Genomic DNA, 24,054 nt, shown 5'->3' on the forward strand with positions numbered 1-24,054 from the left:
TTTTTTATTTTAATAAGTGAAGCAGTTTCAATATTACCGCTGTTCTAGGGTCCATTATCGTAAGCCTACCCTTCTTTCTTTGACACGAACAGATTAATTAATTATAATTAAATTAAGATTTGATAGACATTCAATTGTCCCTTAAAAAGGTACAATTTATACAAAAATATCTTGTGTTTGTCGGTGCGACGCGCCTGCTTTGACAAAATCAGAAGCTTTCTCGATCAGTTTCTCCGTCCGGTGCTGAAAATAGATTAACGCTAATTATAGGCAATAATGCTATGTCTCCAAAAAACTTTTTTTTAAAATAAATGCTAAATATTACGTTGGCAGAGAGTCTTAGTCAGTTTTGCTAATCCTAATTTTTCGTTTGAGTGTTTTATACTGCTATTATGTTATTACTGTAGCTTTTGCTTTGCTCTACAAACTCTATGGTTTGAATCCCTCTCTGAATCATCTGTCATCTCTGATTTATAAGTATCTCTTTAACAGTTTAAGTAATTCGTCCCTTAATGTTTTCCATCTGGCTTACTGTGGTTCCTTGATTCTGTAAAAATTCTGTAAAAATAAATTTCATCTTCGTATCCAGCTTCTGTAGGGGCGTAGCAACGGTATCTGTTTTTTGTACAGCGGAATGTTGTATCCCTGTTTTTATTTTGTAGAGTTGTTTAGCCTACGTTCCTAAAACTTGTCTTATTAACTTAATTAAGGCGCGAGTGTTTTCCGTTACGGTGTCTCTATAACCCTCACGTCCCCACCCCCGCTCACACCTGTTTGTTAGGTTTCAGGTACGACGAAGATGTTCCGGCGCTATTTTAAGCATTACTGAGCTTCATAACTAAAAACGTGGCTGTCTGAGCTACCGCAACGATAGTACGCAAATAGCACAAGATGCATCAAATTCATTTTGACTAAAAATGACAAAGAATAGACGAGTGATGTCCACTAAACGCGCTTAGAAGCAGGAAAAACGGGGCCTTTAATAATTAGTTAATAACATATATTGTTAGTTTCGTCACATGTTCCCATCTGTGGGACATTTTTCGACACTGAAAATTATATGTTTATCCAAATTTGCCTCGTATGCTTTCTGTATTTTACGTCTGCTAATAAGCTATTATTCATACGCCTCCAGGAATCGCATCCAGGCTCGGATTTGAATTCAAACCACTACGAGCTTCGTAATTAATCGCAGACAGTCACGCTACCCATTAGTCCATTATCAGAGCTACGTCCAACAAACTTGGCAGTACTGAACATGAACGGACGATCCTGCCTCCGCCGTTGGCAGTGTGCATATTCGCTGTTTACATCAGACATGAGTTTAGATGCTAGCGTAAATTCCTTATACAGCGCAATTCATCTATATTATGCTATTTATAGAAAAGTACGTACGTTTACTACGTTTATACACAGTAATCCAGTAGCGTACACAATTACGCTACATGCAGCTACTTTTCGTTTGTAACGCATCAATTTGCAAATACAGTAAATAGTATTTTGTCAAACGCGGACGAAATTACGCTGTTTTTGAGATACGAACAAAAAAGCGAACAAACGCTGTGAAGGTCTTAAGATATCGTTGCATTTTTGGCATTGTAATTCTGTTAGTGGTCAATGAAATAAAAGCACCAGAATGAAATTTGTAAGTTAGTAACTCTACTAGAATAGTACAAAATAAAAAAAGCGACTTTGTTATTTGTTCATACATTGTTATTCAAAATTGTAGTTAGTGAGATAGAAGTCAAACATAATCATGAAGTGATTACTCGTTGTAGATATTTATTTTGGGACATATACTAATATGTGTCGTATTAATTTAACTTTAATGAAGTTACCTAATCATTGGCAAAATGAAACAATTGACAAGGACCAAGGACATTTAAAGAGAACTATAGTACACGATGTTATTAGGTAGGTATATATTAACAGAGAAGTTACCTAATCCCAAATAATTGCTATATAATAATTATGCAATTATATATACAAAATATACAATTATAATAAGCACCATTATTATTACTATGACTATCAATAACAATCAAAGCATAAATAATGCTTCGAGGTACATGTAAACTAAAAAAATAATAAATTATAGTAATCAAAGGAACACCAGTAGAGATCAATCTTCGTGCCCTTTTTCAAATTTGCGCGCGTGCCCTCCACTGTGTCCTCTCTTCTCATCAAGTCGAGCAATCAGCTGCAACCGACAAGGATTCACTCGACCACCAGTTCCTATCTACACCTACGAGCGATCAGCAACCACTGCGTGCAGTGGTGTGCATGGTTTCTGCGTGCACAGTACGCACTAATTGTGGCTTCTGATCCGCTACGGGCAGCTTTCCCGCCGTCTAAGTATGATATAGGCTAGGTATAAGTGCACGAACGGTGTCTGTCTGTTCATAGCCTTTGCGCGAGCAGCCTCTCGCGAAACCGTCCGTTGCCCTTGTCACTTGATTACTACCTTTCCTTTTCTGTTAGTCTATTGGTGAGTTAATCATACTAAGTGACGTACTCGTGTCTGTTACATCTATCCATTCACTGGCCAGCCAGAAGACAATCGGGCGGTGGTGCGCTATACATGATACCATTGTCGCACACCCCAATCAGATTTTGCTACGGCAGTTACAGCTGGCGCCGCGCGTCCCCTTTTAATCTCAGCTTATTCAGTCCTTTTTGACGCCTAGCTACTAGCAGAGATAATGCAGACTAGTTCTACTTAGTTTTCCCAGCCAACTGGCGTGAGCTAATATATACAGAAGCATTAGCCATACCTGCGCTTCGCCACCGCCATTGCCGCTAGCGCTACCGAACGCAGCTAATTTTGTCAACTGTTTTGCCTGTCCACAGTAGCAATAGCGATTAGTGCAGATAGAGAGTGTTCGCCTCGTATTCATGGCTACTTTGCGCTTCACGTCAAACAGATCAGAGACGACACGATACCTTAGACAGGCGATTAAATACTTCGTCGTCAGAAAGCTGTACTTTGGCGGCAAAAAAAACCGAACCACAACGGGTCAACGATTGGACCAACTACCTTAGATACTTCATAGCTGATCGCGCTACTATCGCGCGGTAGCCTCTCAGTGTCTATGGTAATTTCTCTGTGTATTTTTTTAGCGGCCGAGGTCGACTTCGGGACACAGCGCATTCGATAACTGAAACTAGTGCCAATCGGCTTTCAGCTGCTGATGACGTAAAAACGACGGAAGTGAGTCAGAATTGACGGCCGTAAAAAGGGCTGGTGAACAACCCCAACGGAAGAGCTAATCAGAGCGGACGACTCGTAAATTGATTTCAAGTGTCCAGTATTGAGTAAGAAAAAAAAAAGAAGAATAACAGCGGCCAGTGCGTTCTTTGCGTGTTCGCGTGAGAGAAGTTTCGCCGGTATAGGTCCCGTTAGGCGCGCATGGTGCCACTGTTGGAACCTTTTTCAGAAAAATGTATCCCGCGGTCTATTCGTATGAAAAGGTCCGCGGAGTATCAACGAAAATACTCCGCTTTGAAGCCAATTTACGACCAGAGACAGACGGAATTTGGAGAGAGTTCCCGATTGTGATTATGATACCCGGTTAGTATACAATATAGGTACGAATTCTGTAGTTACTTTGTATTATGTCCCTAGATACTATGCTTGCTGAAAACACGTAAAAAGATTGGTAAGTACGAAGTTTTCTCATTGACCAATGAAAACTGTTAATGGCTTATCTCGAAAGAAAACTTGCAATTTAGTCGTCAAAGGAGGTGGCATTTCAACTCCTATTCACGGTCCGGACTGGTAAGTCCATAGGTCATCAAATAATTTATGCTTAGAGACATTCGACTCGGATCAAAGTTTCTGGGAAAAGTCAGAATGATTTATTAGAATTGCTCAAAGCAAATTTAATATAGATGCAGTGATCTGTTGCGTTCATGGTATCACTGTTATGCGGTTATTTACTTTTGGGCTCATTCTGGCAGTCTGTCTTCAAACGAGTTATTTGAAAAGTTACGGCCACAAATATGCTCTGAACAACTCTGGATAGGTTAATAGTTATTTAGCTCAAACGTAGTCGCGGGCCTTTCGTAAATAGCGCGGAGAAAATGTTCCGTTATTGAGCGCCTATTGTACATACTAGCTAATACAGGACGATATTATCTTTTGCGAATCTCTATTCTGTCGGCGTGTTGTGAGCATTCGATACTTTAATTTAGGCTTACATGTAGATGCAAGTTTTAAAGATGCGTGTTATGTCACAGTTATTATATATATTATACCGTCATATTTTCTTTTTCTGACGTCAACAATGTTCTGATGGCTGCTCTCTATGATGTGCCGTAATATTCCATAGCGTAATAGTTTATCGTAATCGCGCATTTCCAATCGATTTTCGTTATAATAGCAATAGAGCATGACAGATATCTAAAGGCATGTAAGTATCATCACAACGCCGCCATAGCACTTGTGGAATTCTTTGGCAATGTACACTATCGAGTGTACAAGCTCGCTAATGCTATACACGCTGACTTACTACTCACATCCAACTAAATTTACTATAGACATGAACGCCCGTTTCTTCTAGTGTTACCTATCTGTCAGTACTCATTAGCTGTCTCGGAACTTTGTCATGGGAGCCTCAATGTGTCGTGTCATTCATGACATTCCATTAGTCTGGGCCCCTATCGCCATGACCACTTGTCGCTGCTCTTTCTAGTTGTCACGTTTTTTCGGTAACGAAAACAGCAGCGGAATAGTGGGGTAGCAGCGTGATGCTTTGCTTACGGTAAAGCGAACCTCGAATCAAGAAGGTCGGCTGGCTGTCTCAGAAAATTCAATCGTGTTCTGGATAGGTTTGCGCGTTCGGGTCTGATCGTTGTAGGTTGAGAGAAATGAGCAAGCCCGCTTAGGCAAAATGACGTTCGTTCTACTTGTGGAAATTGCCGACGCTGGCAGCACAAGCGACGCTGACGCTGGTAGTAACAAACACGGAGGTCAGTGAGTACGCGTACCCGCGCGGCAAACACTTCGCAAGATACATCGGCGAGACCCAAGGTGACTTGACCTGGATAGAAACGTCTGACTAAGCTTCATCTGCCAATGCAGTCCCTCAAGTCAGACTTCAACGCTGAACAGCGTTATAATATTCTGTATTACTATCGGTGTATGTGTGTGTGGGCGTGCACGTGAGGGTAAGAGGATAGGGATAGGGAGAGAAAACGCTATACAATTGGGCGTTTCATAGCATAGTCTTGCTGGTAAAATCGGTGTTTACCAATTAGTAGGAGAATAATAAAGTTGCTATGGCGCAGCCAATAATTATTTTCAATACGACTACAGTATTCATTAAGATTCTATCAACCTGTTTACCTGAGTATCTGACTACTTTACGGAAACCGTTATCACATTCCCACTCAGGATACGTAAAGTAGGCATTTTTTTCTGATAGTAAAGAACATTTCTATTGTAATAATTTCTTTCTCATCGTTAATGGAAGGCTGTGAAAAACAATAATAATAATAATTTGGCCAAAAATATTGTGGAAGGCCAGCACATATTGTCATTTTACCAAATAGATACTTTAAACAAGAAAGTCGAACTTCTTCGAAACGGTTTTTTTTTTTGCAGATTTGTCAACGTAGTGGTACCTACTGACGAAGTCGCTTTGAGATTCATCTTTACTAATTGGATTGGAAATCCTTTTTAGTAGAAAAGTTTCAAGGATACGTTTGCTGGCTAATCTCTACGAAGTCTAGTATTTGAACAATAGCGTTTAGCGTATCGGCATAGCATAGTTTGCAATCTACTTCATAAACTTGCCGCCTGACATCTTATGTGCATGTAGGATACGATCGTCATATTGTAATAATTATCTATCAAATGATTGATGGCTGTTGCTGGGGTTCAGATCTGTGTGTGAAAGTTGACAATTGTATACATTTATTATTGTACATATCGGTGGTTTTAGTACTTAACAGTGAGATTTTAGCAAAACTGCAAATTATTACGCGGTCAATCGGATACGCATAAACCGTTCGGATCAACGTGGCTCTGGTAGTGGCTTCAACTGTGATTACCTGGTTCCTAGATCTGAATTCGTCTATTGCTGTCTATCTCTGTTTTGCATAGCGATGTTACAGTAGAAACAAGGCACGTATCGATTCCAGGTGATCATTACTATTGACTACCGCGTGTTCGATGTTTCCTTAATCTATCTACGATTGATATTGAGCTATAGCCATAGCTGTAGTTCGTGAACGACCTACTTTTAATAATTCAAGAGCGTAGTCGATAGTGCAGTCACAATACGTCACATAATAGCGTAAGGGAAATATGATCAAATACATTGCGGCACATCTCAATATGAGCATATCTGATATCAATTGGTTTTTGTAGATATATCAAAAACATCGGAGATTTTTTGCCGATTGATTAACTTAGAGTATATTAAGAACTTGTTATTTTTAAATGTTTTCTTTTAGGGCAACGGATATGAAATATTTGTTTTTATGTTGCTAACGGCTACTGAGGCAGAAGGGGTTGAGCGTATAGGTCAGCATAGTAAAGAGAAAAATGCTAACATCATATTCTAAGCACAGTATATTTAATTGTTTTTTCGAACTTTCAGATTTCTAAGAGCTTTTACGCTTTCCACATTCTAAAAACTAAAGACCTAAATATATATATATATATATATATATATGTATGCGTGATGCGGTGTTCCGTAAAGCTAACGTTGAGTGCTCAACGTCATAGTCGGTAATTTTTTATAAGTACCAGTGTCTCATTCATCCGATCGAACAAACAATTTTGTTCGCACGTCACGGGCATATTACCCACCTACTAGACGTTAATGGATAAATTCGTATCATAGACCACTAATGTTCAATACCATTGGACGACAAATGCTGTTATAAAACGATAATCGCATAACCCCTATGGCACTAGCGTTGTCTATGTAACGAAATCAGGCTTCACTCTTCGTGTCTGAGTTATACTTAGTCTGTTCTTCAGTTTAAATGTTCGTCAGTTATAAAAACCACATCTAATCTTTGTCTCTGCTGCACTGCAGAGAAGTACCGTCTTCCATTAATCGTCCCGCGTGCTTAACCCTGTCGATATATATGAAAGCACTGGTGCGGAGGCAGTAAAATAAGCCTTTTATTATATTTATTTACGTTGTTTTTACAAATTCCGACGTTCTATTTCATTTAGTTGGTCGGATATATATATATAATGTATATATTTGTTTAATACGAAGGCTATGGCTCGATTATTTAAATCACCGCTAAGATAAAAGCCAGTTGACGAATGGTTATTGCAGGATTTTTTTCGTTTTTCGTGTATTAGAATTTCTATCTGAATTTAATCCATTCATGCATTGGCCATTCAGTCATCCTGTCTACTATTACGATAAATGTATAACGCAGAGATTTGTTCTAAATATTTAATATTGTTGATTTTGAACGCATTTCAAAGAAATTATGTCGAATGGCTGAGGTATTGGGCCGTTCACTTCGTTGTTGACGTGTATATGTGGACTTTAAGGCTTGTCATTACCTTCAGGAGGGCACGTAAGGAAGGGGTGTCGGATCGTACTGCATGAACTTGTTCTACGCCTACTGCTCGAATTGGGGGTCTTCTCAGGTTATAGTTAAGCAGTCTAAAGCATGTCCTTTAACTTTTAGGTAAACGATTTATTAGTGGCTATTTGCAAATACTGTTCATTGCTTCGCACTTTAGTCAAGGCATAGCTGACCATGTTGCCACCACGCCATCATCGAGAGAAAAATGTACGCGATTGATCATTTTAAGAATGGATAAAAGTTATCGTGCTATAGAAAAGTATTTGCCGATGAGCACATGTCCTCATCGGCAAAGTTAACACCACTAGGTCATACCGATAATGTTTTAGATAAGTCTCATTGAATAAAAGAATTACACAACTTACCATGTCCGAGTAGGTCGGCACGTCTTCGCATACGCGGATGATAAAAAGTGCATCGACCATTTCGAAAATCAGAAACGTATTCTTTATCTTAATGGTTACCACTAACTCTGATTATTAAAAACAATATCAAAGCGTGGTGGCTTCTACGATTTATTCATTACACGAAGCTGAGGTTCCGTTCCTATAGAAATACCTCCTTATGCATGTAAATGAATTTGCTGTCTAAGGTTGTAAGGCAAAATAGAATTTAAATTATCTGAAAAAACTGAGGTGGGCAAAAGGGCTAGGAAATCGTTAGATTCTCATCGCCTGAAAAAAACAGTTGTTAACTCGTGTTGATGGCATACATGTTAATTTCTATATTCTAGTTATAACCAATATTATTTTGTATAAGGAACTTGCAACTCAGTGCGCTCAGGCTGACAACGGTAGCGCTTTAGAGACCTGGTTGTTTTTTTAACTCATCGCGCAATTTATCTGAGTAAAGAAAGTTCTTTTTTGTTGTACTTCATGTTCGCATTGTTTGTTAAGCGATGATACATAAAATGCACGTGTCTGCCCATACCCTCTATTTCCAGAAAAATTGTAATAAACATATCTAATCAAGCGCTTTTGCGTGGAATTTGTTCATTGCAGGCAACCCTGGAGAGATTCAGTATTACGAAGAGTTTCTTCGGCAGGTCTATGGTCACTTTGAGGAACAGGTGGAAGTGGTTGGCGTAAGCCATACTGGCCATCACGCGCCTCCTTCATCGCCACGTCCAGTGGGCCAATCAAGTGAAGGTCAACATAGTCAAGAATTTCCCTCAATTGATGGTAAGCCAACATCGGAGATGTATCTATTTGTAACATGGCTTTTAATGCAAATTTTTCTCTCGCTCTCCCCTCGCTTTTCAAACTTCCTTCCTCTCGAATAACGCCAACTGAACGCACTACGCCCGACGACACATTGAAAAGCTTTAATTTTGGATAAGATTGATACTGAAGAGTTTTTCAGATTTCATTCACTCTGCATTCGGTGTAACCTAGAGAGACGGGGCAAAGCACAAATCGGTACAAGTAGGTTGAATCAAAAAGATAGTCGCTCATGCTCAAGCAACACATGATCATGCGATGATTTTGCCAGCACATATACCTATACATATATATAGCATCCTGCCTCTCGTGACTTCCCTATATGCGGTAATCTTCAACGTTTTACCACTAAAATACGGCGCTTTCTGTCCATATAGTGCCATAATTAGGCGACATTTTTAGTAGAAGTATTAGCTTACCAAATGTACTATAAGCACAATTCAATGTTTCATGTAGGAATTTTGCTTCTTTTGTATTTTTTGCAACAAACGTTGTTTTTCGAGACCGTTACCCATGATCACCGCTGAGTGGTCTATGATTGCATTCATAATGTACTCAGGACAAAAAGGTACGAAAAAGGAAAAAAGCACTGCAACGCTGCTTTGTCAGTTGCCTTTCTTACAAGCGTGACCTTCGGTATGACCTAGGTTCTGCCTATCTCTAGCTGTTTGTTACATGTGCGTACCAGGAATGCCAGCCAATCGATCAATCAAGGTTACATTATTTCTTCATGTCTTAAGTGGAGTATACATTAGAAAGAGATTGTCTAATGCAAACCTCATTAAGTTAACGACAGTAACGAGAAAAAAGGAACGCGGACGAGTAAACATTTTGCTGACCGCTTTTCTATGTGAAAACAGATCATTTAGTTAGCCTTACTATCGACATACTTGTACACGGGTGTTAGAATGTCCTTCTGGAGATTGGGTTTCTCGCAGTTAAATATGTTAGCTATTAGATGAATAGAAGTAAAAAAATAATTGGACGAAGTAACAAACTCACTAAATACCACCAGTTATAGTTAACCGAAACACGATAAACTGAATTCGAAAGCCGACGTAAATTGTACTCCATTAAAATGACAGAAACTCAGACAGAGTCAATTCAAGGTCATATTAGTTTATTTTCAAAATTACGTTATTTATTTTGTAGAGCGTTTACGTGAAAACTAGTCGGTATCCCTCGTGTACGTTTGTCTTGCTGATGCAGCTTTGACATTGTGTGAAAAGAATTGTATCCGTATTCAGTGAGGCTGAAATACTAATTTGTAGTTATCACGGTTAAGTTCATTAATTTAGTAAAACAATAGCTTTTCCATCTTTTCTGAAAAAAAAACTCCAACGTTTTTATATGTATGATTTACCTAATTTCTTGTTTTTACGCTAAGTTTGCATGAGGGCTAGAAAGTAGATGACGATAGGTTTTCAGTTAGATTCAAGAGCCATTCTGAATTCTAAGCTGAGCGAGTTCAGGTCATGATGGCTAATATACCTTTTTTTGGAGGTTAAGGGCAAATGCATTATGCAGACCGGACATCATTGACTGTGCTTTGTCCGGTACTGTGGGACTCTCACCCACTAAACCCTGGACCCCTTTATCAGCTTGGGCCATGGTTCGGGATATGTTTGGTATCACTTGGAAGCGACGGCTAATATACCTGCACGTACTTAGATGCCAAAGTTCGCATCTCGATCGATCAAATACATCTGAGCAGATCATATGGACCTATGGACCAGCAGCGATAGGAGCACATGTTTCCTGTTATCGATAACAGTAGTTTCTGTTGGGCATATTTTTATCTAGATCGAAACATTTAGTATCACATTTCCGCAGTAGAACAGATTCAATAACAAAACAAGCTAAAATAAATATAAGATCGGCCGGTGGTATCGTTAAATCGATACACATTGTACATAGCATATAATGTGCCTTTTTAGTAAAAACTAGACTTTCACAAATGTATAAAAAGTATACTACCTCGAATCAATACAACGCATTATAGTTGTGAGTAAGTAAACATCCTATAATAAATAAATATGTGCCCTTGATCTGATTTTCACGATTCAGATGTTGTAGCGGCGAAGAAATTTCATAATATTATTAAAGTTGCTGCAAGCGCCTCTAAATTGACCTTGCTCTTTGTTTTGCAAAAGTCATTTAAGTAAAATAACCCTGGTGATTCCTGTTCATGTCGTATCAACGCTACTTATCCAAAATATAAGAGTTACACCGCTAAAAAACCTATTTTTGCAGAAGGAAGAAGACGAGATTGGGAATAATAGAACCTGCTTAACTTGAAAGGATATAGATTAAATGGATGATAAAATGATTCGAGAACCAAACATAGACTCAACTGGCATGGCGTTTTAACGTAGATCTAAGGTTAAAATCTTAAGTTCGAGGTCGCAGTCGGAGCAGTTGGCCTCATTTTAGTATAAAAACGAAAAAGGTATATCTTGTCCCAATCGATCTGGTTTCCTCAGTGACCTGATAGATAATGTTATTTAGAGTGCTCCCTCCACGAACTTACTCTTTGTACGTGAAAACAAAAACTTCTAAATATTCATATACGTGTGCGATTACGGGGTTCAGTATGGTAAAATCTTGACTGACTGGAGGGCTTCCCTGAAAAGATTTGTCCCGAAGTTAAAACTAGAATGAACGTCGTGAGTTGATTCTAGCAAACTATCCACAGGTTTTTTTCCCAATGATTTTAACTCCCAAAAAAAGACCAATTTTTCTGTGCTGCAACTTGCAGTTCAGTGTCTGTAGCCCTTCGACCAGTTATGATGACACCAGTTTTTTTAACTATATTTTGTAACTAAAAATGTTTGTGATTAATTAGCGCTTTCATCTCATTTGCAGAACACTCAGAGCTTTACGATCTTCAGGCACAGATTCTCCACAAAATAGAGTTTATAAAGAGATTCATCGGATTCGAACGTGAAGTGATCCTAATCGGTCACTCGATTGGGGCGTACGTAGCGATGCAGGTGATCAAGAGAGAACCGCGACTAAAGGTATGGGGATCGAGTGGTACATGGGCTTGCTAATCTGCGATGCGTGCAAGCCGCTAAGGTCTATTTTGAGCACGTAATCCAGTAGAAGATTGAGCTGGTACAGCTAAACCCAAAAAGAATTCCCTGGCGATTGGATGTGGGCGCCATAACGATGAAAAATGCACGATTCGTGCTTAGTCACTTTGTTGAATGACTTGATAATGGCCTAAAATATACACTGTTTAGTTATCATTGTGGATCGCCATTGGAAAAGGTCCGGTTGTATATCTACCTGAGGAACACATGTAGAGTTTACTGAAGATCAATACAGTAATAGTCAATTTGTAGTGCTTTATGATAAGCGGGCCACAATTGCTGTTCTGTTACAATTCTGATTGTAGTTATCTCTCTAAAGATAAAATTCATTTATCTCTGTAAACGCCTTCGCTTACTTCATTATAGCTACTTTTTACTGTCTGCTCACGGCACTACTGGCAGAGTCGGCAAGTTAACAGCATGATGAACGTATAGGTATTGCTGTAAACTAGTCTGCTCAATCGATTAATTTTATATATATTTAATGACAGAACGAATCCCTACTAACGTACCTAATTTTTTGATACCTCAACGACAAATCGCGATGAAGCAGAATCGAGATTTCCCTTGATTGCCTGATATAATATCGGTAACGTCTGGCTGACGTAAGTGCCCCAAGTATCTACGAGATAACCAAAATAACGATCATTGTATCCACACCTATATTAGTGTGGTTGTTAAATGATTGTTATTCGATCGATGATTTCAGTGTGAAAAAGCGATCCTCCTTTTTCCCGTAATAGAACGCTTGATTTCAACAGATCGTGCGCAAGAGCTCATGAAAACGGTGCAACGATGGTACTCGCCATTTTTATTTCTTTGCAATCTAATGCACTTTACGCCGCTACCGGTCAAGAGATGGCTAGCTACATGGTTTTGTGGGTAAGTTGAGTAAATTTAAATTGTTCACATGCCACTATTATCCTATGGCATAGCTCTAGTAAGAGTATTTTTGCATCCACATGCCTTAATTAGGTTCTAAGCCATAACCTGTAACTTTTTGGTATCTCAATTGTCCGGCCAGGTCGGCGAATTAAAACGTCTGAAAGGGTGTTAGTTGGTCGAACTTTATTAAGCACTGGGTTTAACAGATATAGTATTCCTCCGCTACACCCCGTGGCAGCACTAGATTGTGATGTTTAGGGCCAATTTCTAGTATTCGTCCGGCAGCGGCCGACGTATTCAGTTTGAAAAAAAATCAGTACATGTTGGAAAAGGAACAAATGGTAATCTCAAAAACCAGTAACAAAAAAAGTCACTGCTTTTTCTGCTCTGTCAAACGCTTAAACTTGACGTTTTAATTTTTCCTTCCTGTTCCCAGACAAGCGCATTTAGGTGAAGCAACCGCATCGTTCCTATGCAAACAAGCCATGTACTCATCATGGTTTCTGGCGAAGGACGAACTCAATAAGGTGGGCAATATGTATTTCGTGAAATATAACGAAGTAAGCACATAATATTCATGCTAGACTAAACCTGTGAGTGTTGTTGTCGCGGCGCCGTACATGGCCGTAAGCGCATTTTTTTCCGTTTATAGCTATTTGGTATTTTCGAAGTTAAGAAAAGCTTAGATACATCTAAAGTATATGAAAAGCATTATTGTTTCGTAATCTGTTTAGCTTTTTCTTAGTTCACTTCTACTTGAGAGCTGCATTATTTACGAAGTAATCAGCTCACTATCCCTTATTGGGCGATAACTGTTGTATTAACTAAGCGAGCTAACGCTTTTCAATCCTAGGTCGACAAGCGGGACGACGCATTTTTGAAGAGGTCCTGGCGTCTCCTGTCATTCTATTACGGAAATCGAGACGGCTGGTGTCCCATCGAGTACTTCAAGGACATGCATCGCGATTACCCCCAAGCCGACATTACTCTGTGCAATGAAAATATCGATCATGCCTTCGTTATGGATGAGCGGTCAACACGCCTAATGGCTAAGTATACTGCGGAAAAATGCAAGGGCGTTCTGTAAGCTGAATTCTGGGCGGACGCTGAAGAACGTTTAAAATGATATTCTCTAAAAAGAACCTGAACGAGACAAATTGAATATTGATTGTGCTGGTCAAGTCAGCACTAAAACCTCTCGATAGCTGCACATCAGAGGTAAACAACAAAGAACAGATTTTTTTGTTCCTCAAAGCGCAGTTTAATTGTTTTGCGATACTGATGTGAGACGAAATTCTAACGTTACCTGCTACGTATGACGGGGCAGGACGAGGCCAGTATTAACCAAATACAATTGAAGAGAATACGCCAAGGAAGAATGCTCGTCGACAATGATGAGCGTCGTCATCGATTGCTATTTTAGTTTACTGAATATGCCAGGTCATCCACCGAAGAGGTTGTATCGCGTCTATTGAGGTTGATTTTCGAATAGGGCCGCTCTCGTCCTTCGAAGCCCCGAATTGTGCTTCGAAACTTTGTCCACACAGTGCTAGTGAGTTCCGAATAGACTGGTCATTTTTGTTTTGGATTCGTCTGTGACACTCAGCATAGACCCAGATCTCCAGGAGAGGAAAAGGCAGGTTGTTCCTTAAGCGTTTTCTCTCACTTTATTATTTGTTGGTCGTCCTCTGCCCCCTTCGCGTCAAGGCGTATTTCCTGTACGTCTGCATAAGAATAAATATCATTGTAGTCAAACGCGTAACAAGTAGATTCGTCTATAGGACTTTGCCAAGCAACAACGCACGATGTGCTTTCGCACTAACAACACTGCGGAATTCTCTGTGCAACGATTGGATACGTCGCAGATAGAAGACCTTAACAAGCGTTCACATAACTTGTCTAACTAGAAATAGATTCAAGTTATGCGTACAAAAAAGAAGAAATATCGATACCTGCAAATATGAAATATTCAATAGAAGACATTACCGTTTGACACAAATTACGATCATTCAGCGACACTAACAAAGCTTTGGAAACGCAAATGTCGCGTGTATAATGCTAGAATAGAGTTAGCTATTATGTATCCGGGTAACGGACGGTGACGTGTAGATGAAATGAAAGTAGTTAATGGCCATCCTATAATGCCGCGTCCTCTGCAAATTTACTTGTTATCGCCCACGGCGTAAGAGTCGCGGCTCAAACCAGTTGACGGACTGTCTTATCGTCATTTGTGCTGAGTACACATTGAGACGAAGCACACTTTGTGGAACGTATTCAAAGATCGGACATGAATGCAGAAGTATCTACGTTTATACAGGTATATATATGTAATATTTGGAGACGCAAAGCGTGAAGAAATTCTAACCATCAAAAGGCGCATTAATTTTCTCTAACTTCGTTTTGTTGATGATTATTTTTCATGTCGGTAGGACCATCTGAAAAAAGTTCACGTTTCAATTGTATATTGTACACATAAGGCCGTACATCGCTGTGTATTTTCCATTGAGGCGGCATAGTGATACGGCGAGGTTTCATAGTCTCTTGTATGTATGCATTCATGTCACTTTTAGACATCGCACATAACTCTCGAATCGTACCCGAGCGCTGGCTCAGCGGCTGGCTCGTTTCCTGAGGGCACAATTTTTGTGGCGTATACTTTCGACCCCGGAGGCATAGTAGTAGCGGTAGGCAAGTGTGGTCAACGTAGGGGTGATTTGTTTCCTTGATTTATTGACATTCACTAATGCGTACAAAAACAATATCTACTCTCTCTCTCGCTCTCTCTTTCTCCCTCTTTCTTGCTTGCTTTCTTTCTTTCTCAAGAGCGAGCGAGCGAGAGAGGGAGAAGCAAAATGTATCGACGACTTCCATTTTGAAAACGTTCCCTTTTGTTTCGACGTCGAGACATGTTAATAACTGAACTTTATCATAGATAAGCTTATGATATCTTTTTCTATTTACACAAACTACAAACCTTAATAGGCGGCAGCTACAGTGATTTCTGGAAAATCTAATAATGAGGAAAACACAGGCGGCTACACAATTTTCAGTTGAGATGACAGCCTCTATTAAGAAAAAAAGGTACCCGCAACCAAAAGCCAATCCTAGAGCAGGCGTTTCAGAATGCCGTCTTTTAACAAGGTTTATTGTGTACACTGTGCTTGCCGCGCGTTATTTGTTCGTGATACGTTATTACGCGTACATGTTACGTAGTAAACATATAGTGGATTGAGAATGCCCTAAACCATTTTACGAGTGCCACTTACGTTCGACAAATCCCTCTAGACTAATGTATTGAGGTGTATTTCAGGAATCAGAACCATGCGAGAATATACGATGCGATGGACTACGCCACCTATTTATGATTGTTCTATCCTTCAGTTATATATTATAATTACTGCTTGGAATAATATAAAAATAAAAGGAAACCAATGCATAAGTCAAAGCGTTTTCTGTGAGGAAACTAAATATGTAAAAGTAATTCATATAAATAGCCACAAAGTTAGTGTAACTTTGAAGCTACGTAGTAGTAAAATAAAAAGATAATTATAATTTATCCACACCCTTGCAGTCGATTGTTGTTTACAGTCAAATAGACTCTGATACAGAATCCCGTATCTAGCGATGAATGCTTTCAGTTCATCGATCATACATTGGCATGATTTCGTTAATAAGAAGCGAAAACAAACGGTTCGTTATAGTGAAACATGGTAATTTGCGAACGATCATCTAGATTTCGTCGAGTCACAGGAATTTCTTTCTATTAAAATGTAAGGGACACGTATTCGTTGTTTGTGTCCTTCCACATTTTCTCTACTGAGGACGTCTTGAGAACTCCTAGTACTCCATCATTACTTTATCAAGTATGATTATTATTGTTATTGTTAGAGATTCGAAGTTCAATCCCTAGATTTAATTCGAAGCGTTTCGGCGTCGGATCTCCCTAGGGTACACAATACACAAAAAATGATCTTCATCTAGCTAAGACCAAGTCTCTGTTTAGTGTTGATAAAAAGGAGTGGCAATTTTCTCGGAAGATCTATGGCAGATCAAATTAATGATAGTTGAACTAGGAGGAACCTGGCTTTGGTCGTGTGTTGGTCAACGAAATACGATTGACGCGCCGCATATTCTTTAGCGTAAAGGCCTGTCGAAAAGGTCGTCGTGCAGCAACGGCATACCTGCAGCGTTGCCCTTGTAGGCTCTATAACCCCTTGATGCTTATCTGATACGAATTGTGATATTTTTCGTTGTGTTTACGAGACGTAGCAAATCCAATCGCTAGCGTCCCGGCTATAGCGAGTTTGGTGAGGAGGCTCTCCTTGAAACGCTCCCGTAACTAACTAGAATACTCCATTGAGTCTATATCGTCACGTCGCAAACACAGACGCCTACTCTGCGACAGGCACTGTTACTCGTTATTGCGGTAGGCGATAGTTAAACTAGACAATTTCGAAATTTCGAGAAACCTGTTTCTATCGTTTCTACTAACGCACTCATGTTGAAGCGACACGAAGGCATCTATTAGGAGACAGGCGCTTTTTCCATAGATCTTCATTGCTATGCTTACAAGAACAGGTTTACAGATCTTTACTCAACAAATCCGAATTCACTCAACAAATAACAATTAGCTTTTATCGTCGATTTATCTTGATTCATTTACAGAACAAAGGTTTCGTCTGATTTATCTTTTTATAATCCCTTCGGCATACAGTATTGATAACTCAGTAGCTGTGCTTCTATTGGAAATGCAATTTACTTATAAACGTTTTCCCTGTACTACCTCATTGATGGCACAGGCTTTTTGTCTCTCACGCGTTTTATTTACATACGTGTTGTCGGTCTATGACGTTTCCGAAATGAACTCTTTCGGTAGTAGCGTGCGCTCCGATCATGAAAATCATGATCGTTGTCGTCATTCTGATACAAAGAAAAAGTGCTATGTCCGAATCCATGTAAATTTAGATAGGGGCCACTTATCTGGCCTCTGAAATGTTGCGGGCTTACCACGAAGAATAGTCAAAATACCTTCGAGGCATTTGAGTTCCGCCAATCTAATAGATTCGTTTACCAAAAGCCAGTAAGTCCACACGTGTCGAGCCTTCGAAAGCATATTACTAATTGATTATTATTTTTGTCCCTCGATGTCTTCAGAGGTTACCTTTGCGTGTTAGCTGATGGCCAGGCACAGCTTACATAGTTCCCTGTTCCCCTTACTCTATTCCTATATTACATTGCTGTGACTTTGACTACATTGCACACAAGTCGTGTCTCCGATCTGTTCCACCTAGTTGAAAATGAAAATGGCGTACATTTGCAATTCCATTTAGCATTACCTGGCCCTATTCAGTCATTATGCTGGATGAAAGCGTATTAAACGATGCTTCCGAACTCTATACGAAATTTAATTTCGCGAATGGGCCTAAGCCACTACATTTACACTATGGTGTTCCGCCTTCTTGATATGCGGCTATTGGTTACCTCTAGAAAGCACCTCTGTAAATTCGTTTTTTTGTACTGTTGTATCCTGAGATCAGGTCTCAATTGTTATTATACAGGTGTTGCTTGCAATAAACCAGCTCAACAAAAAGTTTCGCTTGTCACTGGTGTTGAGGCTGTCCATGAAGTGGTATATAATTTTCGATTCAGTTACGTTTCCTATACACGAGGTTACGTCGGAACAGATCTGTAATAAATTCAATACCATGTAGTAGTATACCGCCTTGTCATCTCACAACTCGTATTCGGGATATTCAAAATCCGCCACTGAAAACAATAAACGGTAAGAGACACCAGCAGGTAAAATTTTACTTTTCTATGGGGTCATAGACAGAATTCTTTGTTTTTCGCTAAACGTTTTCGTTTGGTGAAAGCGACACTAACCAACTGCCGCCAAACATCAAAAAGGAGAATATAGAACTTTGTGAGAGGGACTGGTTCGATTGGGAAAATATAAACACGTTTCGTTCGATACCCTCTTCAACGCAGTAAGTATGAAAGTTTTGGTAATGAAACAAAAAAGCACTGATATCTGATTTTTTAATATAGTAAGACATGTTCTTGTCGCCTCAGGCGGTATCATTCTGGAATCTAAAAATAGGATAACCGTTCAGTGGATGATGTCACAGTAGCTACGTCGTTATGGACGAAACGGCAAAACCTTTGGATAGTGACAAAAATGTACTGGCCTTTTTTCTTCCTGATTTTTACGGGGCGACATGCTGAAGACGTCGTATCCATAACAGCGTTGAAATGCGCTGGCGTCCCATCGTCGAAACCATATTTTACTCAGAATTACCTGTGAGATGACAGGCAACGACTCTCACTAAAAATATGACAGCTTCCATCCTAAAACAAGGCAATGACGCCCAGGAATCTCTAAGGATGGCGTTAATTACCTACGTCTGAACGTCTTAATGAGAGCACAGAGCAAATTCTTTAGTTCTTAAATTATCGGCCTTAAAGACATCGGCCTGTACAAAGAAAACACAAGACGCATGGCTGCGCTACCTGCCTAGAGAAACCTTTTTTTGTGCTTTGCTGATCAGTGCAGGTTTGGCCGGCGTATAGGTGAGCACAATGTCTGCCTATGATGCGATGGCTTCTCTCGCTCAGCAACAAGAAGTCACCGTTATCTTACAAACGCACTATACTTGGCGTTCTTGAGGGTTGTTTGAACACAGATTCCAAACACAATGTAAGTGTTATAGGCAATGACCGATGTACGTTGACGTTTTTTTGTGCGTAACGCCTGCACTAACGCGAACCGAGCAGAAGTCCTGAGGAATATTCACCATATCACATTTAAATAGAACAAAAGACCTTAAAAAATCATACCATTGTTATGATATAATGTGTACTTCTTATTATATAATTAAATTATGAAAATTGATTTAGTTGTTCTCGTATGTTGTATCGCACCTAGTTAGTTGTAACGCTATATCTACAGGTGTTCACTCAGTTCTATATTTAATCAAATATAGGGCTGAGTCAGTGAGCTTTAACGTGATCTAGCCATTTGCTGAACTCTGCCATTATACGTTTCCAGTTTGGCTTTCGACGTTCCAAAGGCAAATGAATACTGTTTATGAGCTTATTACGATTTTGACTTTGTCGAAGTATGTTTCTGCAGTACACAACCTCAACACTATGGTGGGCTAGGACATATTCAGGTTTCATAAACGTTGAAAGGGCCTCACTTTCACTAAATACGGCCACTGCATTTCAGTCCCTCCCATCGTCGTTTTTAAAAATCTCATAAGCATGTATATATATATATATATATATATATATATATATATATATCGGCCAAGCCATTTTAGACAACAATAAATCTTTCTTGCAATAGGTTATACCAATTGTTCTCGAGCTTCCTTATTGATTTCTGTCCTTCAGGCATTCTTGTCACTTCAGGAAACGTATTTAAGTCAAAGTAGAGGCGGAGGGAAATTTCAAAGGCCACGAAGAAATAAAAAACAGGCCACTCTGAATACAAACAACATAAAGCTATATATATATATATATATATATATATATATATAGCTATAAACTTTTTATTTTATATCTATATACATGTGTGTGTTAGCGGTGGTATATTACAGACAATGGTAAGATGTCAGCTTCCACATGGCTATCTGTACGTACAGAGCTGGTGCATATGTTTCAACCACGTACAATTAGTTCTTTAGCTGTACAAACGTAGCTTCTATAATTACTTAAGGCAAAGTGTTATTAAATGGCTCGTCCTTGTTTTAACAACAATTCTAAAAAACTATAACTTAGTCTAATCACAATGATAGTTATTAGTATTATATACCTTCTATAACAGTAATTACTATTGTTATAATATAATGTGCTTTAACTCCTTGTATCGCGTCGCAATAGAGCAGGGCATCATTAAGGCTTGATCGTTTGCAATGATCTTGTAGAGATGACGGTAATATGTTCTTCTTTACAACAGTCATCCTACTGAGCCCGTTCAACGAGCGGAGAAATTACTTCAATATCGGGATGATGAGGAAGACAATATCCGTCGCCATTTCAGCAGTTTCAGAATTGCGTCTTAACACTTTTCTGTAGCCCTCACCGGGATTACTACGATACCATTGTCGCGGATTTCCGGTTTGTCGCCTAATGTGTGTGACCAACTTTGAAAAGTTATCCTGAAGAAGACGTCTGATCCCAAGAGCAAATCTGTGGCAGGCTGCAAGGTCAAACTGGAAGATTTCTCAGTCATATTATATATCTCTACAACACAGATTCAAACTTCTACAGGTGAGGTAGATTTTGGTATTGAAGTGGCTTTCGCTTTTTTTTTATAGACTGGGGTATAAACAAACCATTTTTATAGATGCCCTATTATTCGTTGTTCTATTACCAGCAACACCCAATGCAATAAGCACAGTCTATATTCATAAGACGCTCAGCTCATTCACCCCTGTTTATCCATGCCATTCCTCGAGCTCTAATCCTCTTGCTGCACATAGCAGAGCAAATAAAAAGGTTCCAATGGCCTTTTTAAGGATCATGTTGAGAATAGCTTTCTAGACGACTTCTCGATAAATCCTGGATAGTTGCTTTTTGCCTTGAGTGTAATTTTGATCAAAGGGAAGTGCATCGAAATTCGAGGAAATGCCGACACTGGTTATAGCTGACCGTGTCGACTTATCACGACTGTTTGCTTAATACGCCACTATAGTAAAACTATTGAGTTACCTTTGAACGATGCCGCGTGCCGTTATCGTGACCTCTGGCCGCGGCAAGGCCTAGGGATACCGAACTGGGTCACCAGCTTAGGACGACAAGCTGCTTCCACAAGGCGACGCCGAATCAACGAAACCTTGTTAGCCTCCATTACGACAAAAAGACCGCTGTTCTAACTCCAAACATGCAGAAAGCTGCATTGAGTAGTTTGTAATTCCACCCACAAAAAGATAGGCATCGCCTAATAACGATCTATGTTATGTCGAGAACTTGATAATAATAACTTCGCGCATCAGACACAAACACGATCTCTACATGGCTATTTGGTATCAAAGCTGGTTATAATATTAGAGGATTTTCTGCTATAAACTTGAAGAAAACAATACACGAGTATTTGTTATATAAAAAGGGCAGAATTTAGGGCGCCGGAGTCCAGCACGAAGTCGAACGGGGAAGCGATACCTCAAACGGCTACGTTACTTCAACGGGCTCGGCTGATCTTAAGCGGTACTCTGCTTGTACAGTTTGGATTCGATATATTGAAAAGTGTATTCTTTCTAAATTGGCAGACTGAGTTCAGGGATTATTCCAGCTAAGCCTTACGTGGTATAAAAGTCGGCAGCGTCGCACCTATAATATTGTATTGTATCTTTAAGACACGGGAATGAACGGATAGAAGCGACTGCTCACTCACGATCTTTGCGATGCAGCACAAACGTGTCCATTTAACGAGGATCAGTGATAAAGTCAATTTAACGTAATCTACAATAGTTTAATTATTTGTATGTATCTATGAATTGGCTGGAAACAGTCTCCTTCGTACGACACCTTTTGTAGAGAAGTTAAAATAAAACACTTTAGCAAAAGTCCACTTGCATTCAACTTAGGTTTGTTCGAAAGGAATAAAACCGAATATTGTTTGTCAAATTTACCATAAGTACTACAGAACGCAAATGCGAAACGCCGTGCGATGAACTTCAAGTTGTCCAAGTTCTAACTTGAAGCTAACACAACTGAAAGAATTGTAAGCATTGCGTGACCATTTTGCAACTCAGAGAAAATGTGATTTATTCCGTCCTTTATTTCAGTTAATACGAAAATCCATTCCTCCATAATTTCTCTGTTAACGCGGTCCTAAATCCCCTATGCTAAACAAATCAGTAGTGAACACACGCTGAATTTTCAGGTGACGCATATTCATGGATTAGCAAAGATGTATGAAGATAGATCGCCGCTGAAAAAAGTAGCGAAATCGATGTGTTGCTGCCATAGATCGGAGATGTCATATCGCTACATGACACGGGTAGCAGAACGTCGCCTGTACGTGCGCGTGGACCTCCGGCAATGTATTTGTTGGACAATGTTTCCTCAAAGATGCGCGATTACGACGCGTGTAAGGATATTGCGTTTGTGGTCGTCGATCGGTGCAGAACGACCGATCGGGAACTTGAGAGTAGATCCAACGTAATGTTTATGAAACTATCGGCTGAACTATCATTGTATCGACCATGTTAAACGCTTGGACCTTTGGTAATTTGACTGGTTTCATAAGAAAAAGTACCATATAAGTTTCGTATATACGTGTCAACATTGTGTGGCAGCTCTGTCGGCTTTGCGAGTATCTCAGTGATTATGACCATGGATTGGTAAACTTAATTGGCTAATTATATAATTAAGCCAGCTAATTTTAACGGTGGAATATTTCTATTCGTTTTAGCGGAGCCTTTTTTTTTAACCGCGCCTTGACTTAAAGCATAATGGATAACAATATGGCATAAAAACTTTTGTAGTTGCTGAAAAGTACGGCGATCGCCACCGAGTGATTACTGGAATATGTAATTTTCTCGGACTTTAAGACAAAGCTTATCGAATGAACGGACCCTATTGGCATCGTGGATGGCCGGGAATAAGGTGCTACAACTGCGACTCGTTACAACGTATGATATAAGTAAGGACGCGACGAGCGTACCTACTTTTCATGAACGTAGGACGTAATGGTTACATCAACGAACCAGATGATCCTTCAATAATTAGGTATTATACGACAACTAAAATAGTTAGACAAATAATAGATATTGCTAAACCACGACGGAGCTGCACAAACTCAGCTCTGGTACAACTATTTGGTATTACGATGCGTATAATACATTGTGCGTGCTTTACTCACGTAGTAAAAGTCTATTGTCTAGTATTGATATTTCTAGATATTGTGAGATATTTGCTGAATGCTATGGTGAACATTACAGAACGCCAATGAAGGCCCTCTATCGTAACCTGTTTTCAATTAAGTTATTGTCTATTATTTAATAGTTAACTAAAATAAATCTTAATTTAGAAAAATCATCTTCCAAAGATGCCGCGATAGTGATAGCGATAGTTTAGCGAACCGTCCTCCATACGAATGATACACAATCTGGATAGCTTCAATCTGACGCCCAGGGTTTGCCAGTATCAGGCACACGTACCTGACCGCGTAGGGCAACTGAACTTCCTGCACATAATATTTTTAAGCAGCATTAGTCATTGAGATAGTATGGATCCATCAAGCTCTGGCATTTTTAGAAGACGAGTAGTTAGCGATTGTTTTG

At 39.5% G+C, this 24,054-nt stretch overlaps 1 protein-coding gene across 6 annotated transcripts; it reads left to right on the top strand.

The window, feature by feature from the left end:
* Window positions 1-2,176: 2,176 nt before the first annotated feature.
* On the top strand, window positions 2,177-16,202 carry LOC111262732 (lipid droplet-associated hydrolase). 6 transcript variants are annotated; one of them, XM_022837213.2, is made up of 8 exons: window positions 2,177-2,301; window positions 3,121-3,571; window positions 8,565-8,744; window positions 11,649-11,803; window positions 12,588-12,760; window positions 13,200-13,290; window positions 13,617-13,981; window positions 16,074-16,202. In XM_022837213.2, the coding sequence occupies exons 2-7, from the start codon at window positions 3,442-3,444 to the stop codon at window positions 13,848-13,850; spliced, it is 963 nt and encodes a 320-aa protein (XP_022692948.1). In that variant the 5' UTR covers window positions 2,177-2,301; window positions 3,121-3,441; the 3' UTR covers window positions 13,851-13,981; window positions 16,074-16,202. The 6 variants fall into 6 exon arrangements, with proteins under 6 accessions (XP_022692948.1, XP_022692946.1, XP_022692949.1 ...); XM_022837211.2 differs by having other exon boundaries at window positions 2,188-2,355; XM_022837214.2 differs by having other exon boundaries at window positions 2,188-2,355; window positions 3,186-3,571.
* The last annotated feature ends 7,852 nt before the right edge of the window (window positions 16,203-24,054 follow it).

The sequence above is a fragment of the Varroa jacobsoni genome, unplaced genomic scaffold (genome assembly GCF_002532875.2).
Source record: "Varroa jacobsoni isolate VJ856 unplaced genomic scaffold, vjacob_1.0 scaffold_696, whole genome shotgun sequence".
NCBI lineage: Eukaryota > Metazoa > Arthropoda > Arachnida > Mesostigmata > Varroidae > Varroa > Varroa jacobsoni.

Bases quoted from the DNA above. Each gene is read 5' to 3' on its own strand.
- LOC111262732 (XM_022837213.2), top strand. From the start codon at position 3,442: ATGTATCCCGCGGTCTATTCGTATGAAAAGGTCCGCGGAGTATCAACG. The intron at 8,745-11,648 runs GTAAGCCAACAT...TCTCATTTGCAG, and splicing joins AGAATTTCCCTCAATTGATG to AACACTCAGAGCTTTACGAT. The intron at 11,804-12,587 runs GTATGGGGATCG...CGATGATTTCAG, and splicing joins AGAGAGAACCGCGACTAAAG to TGTGAAAAAGCGATCCTCCT.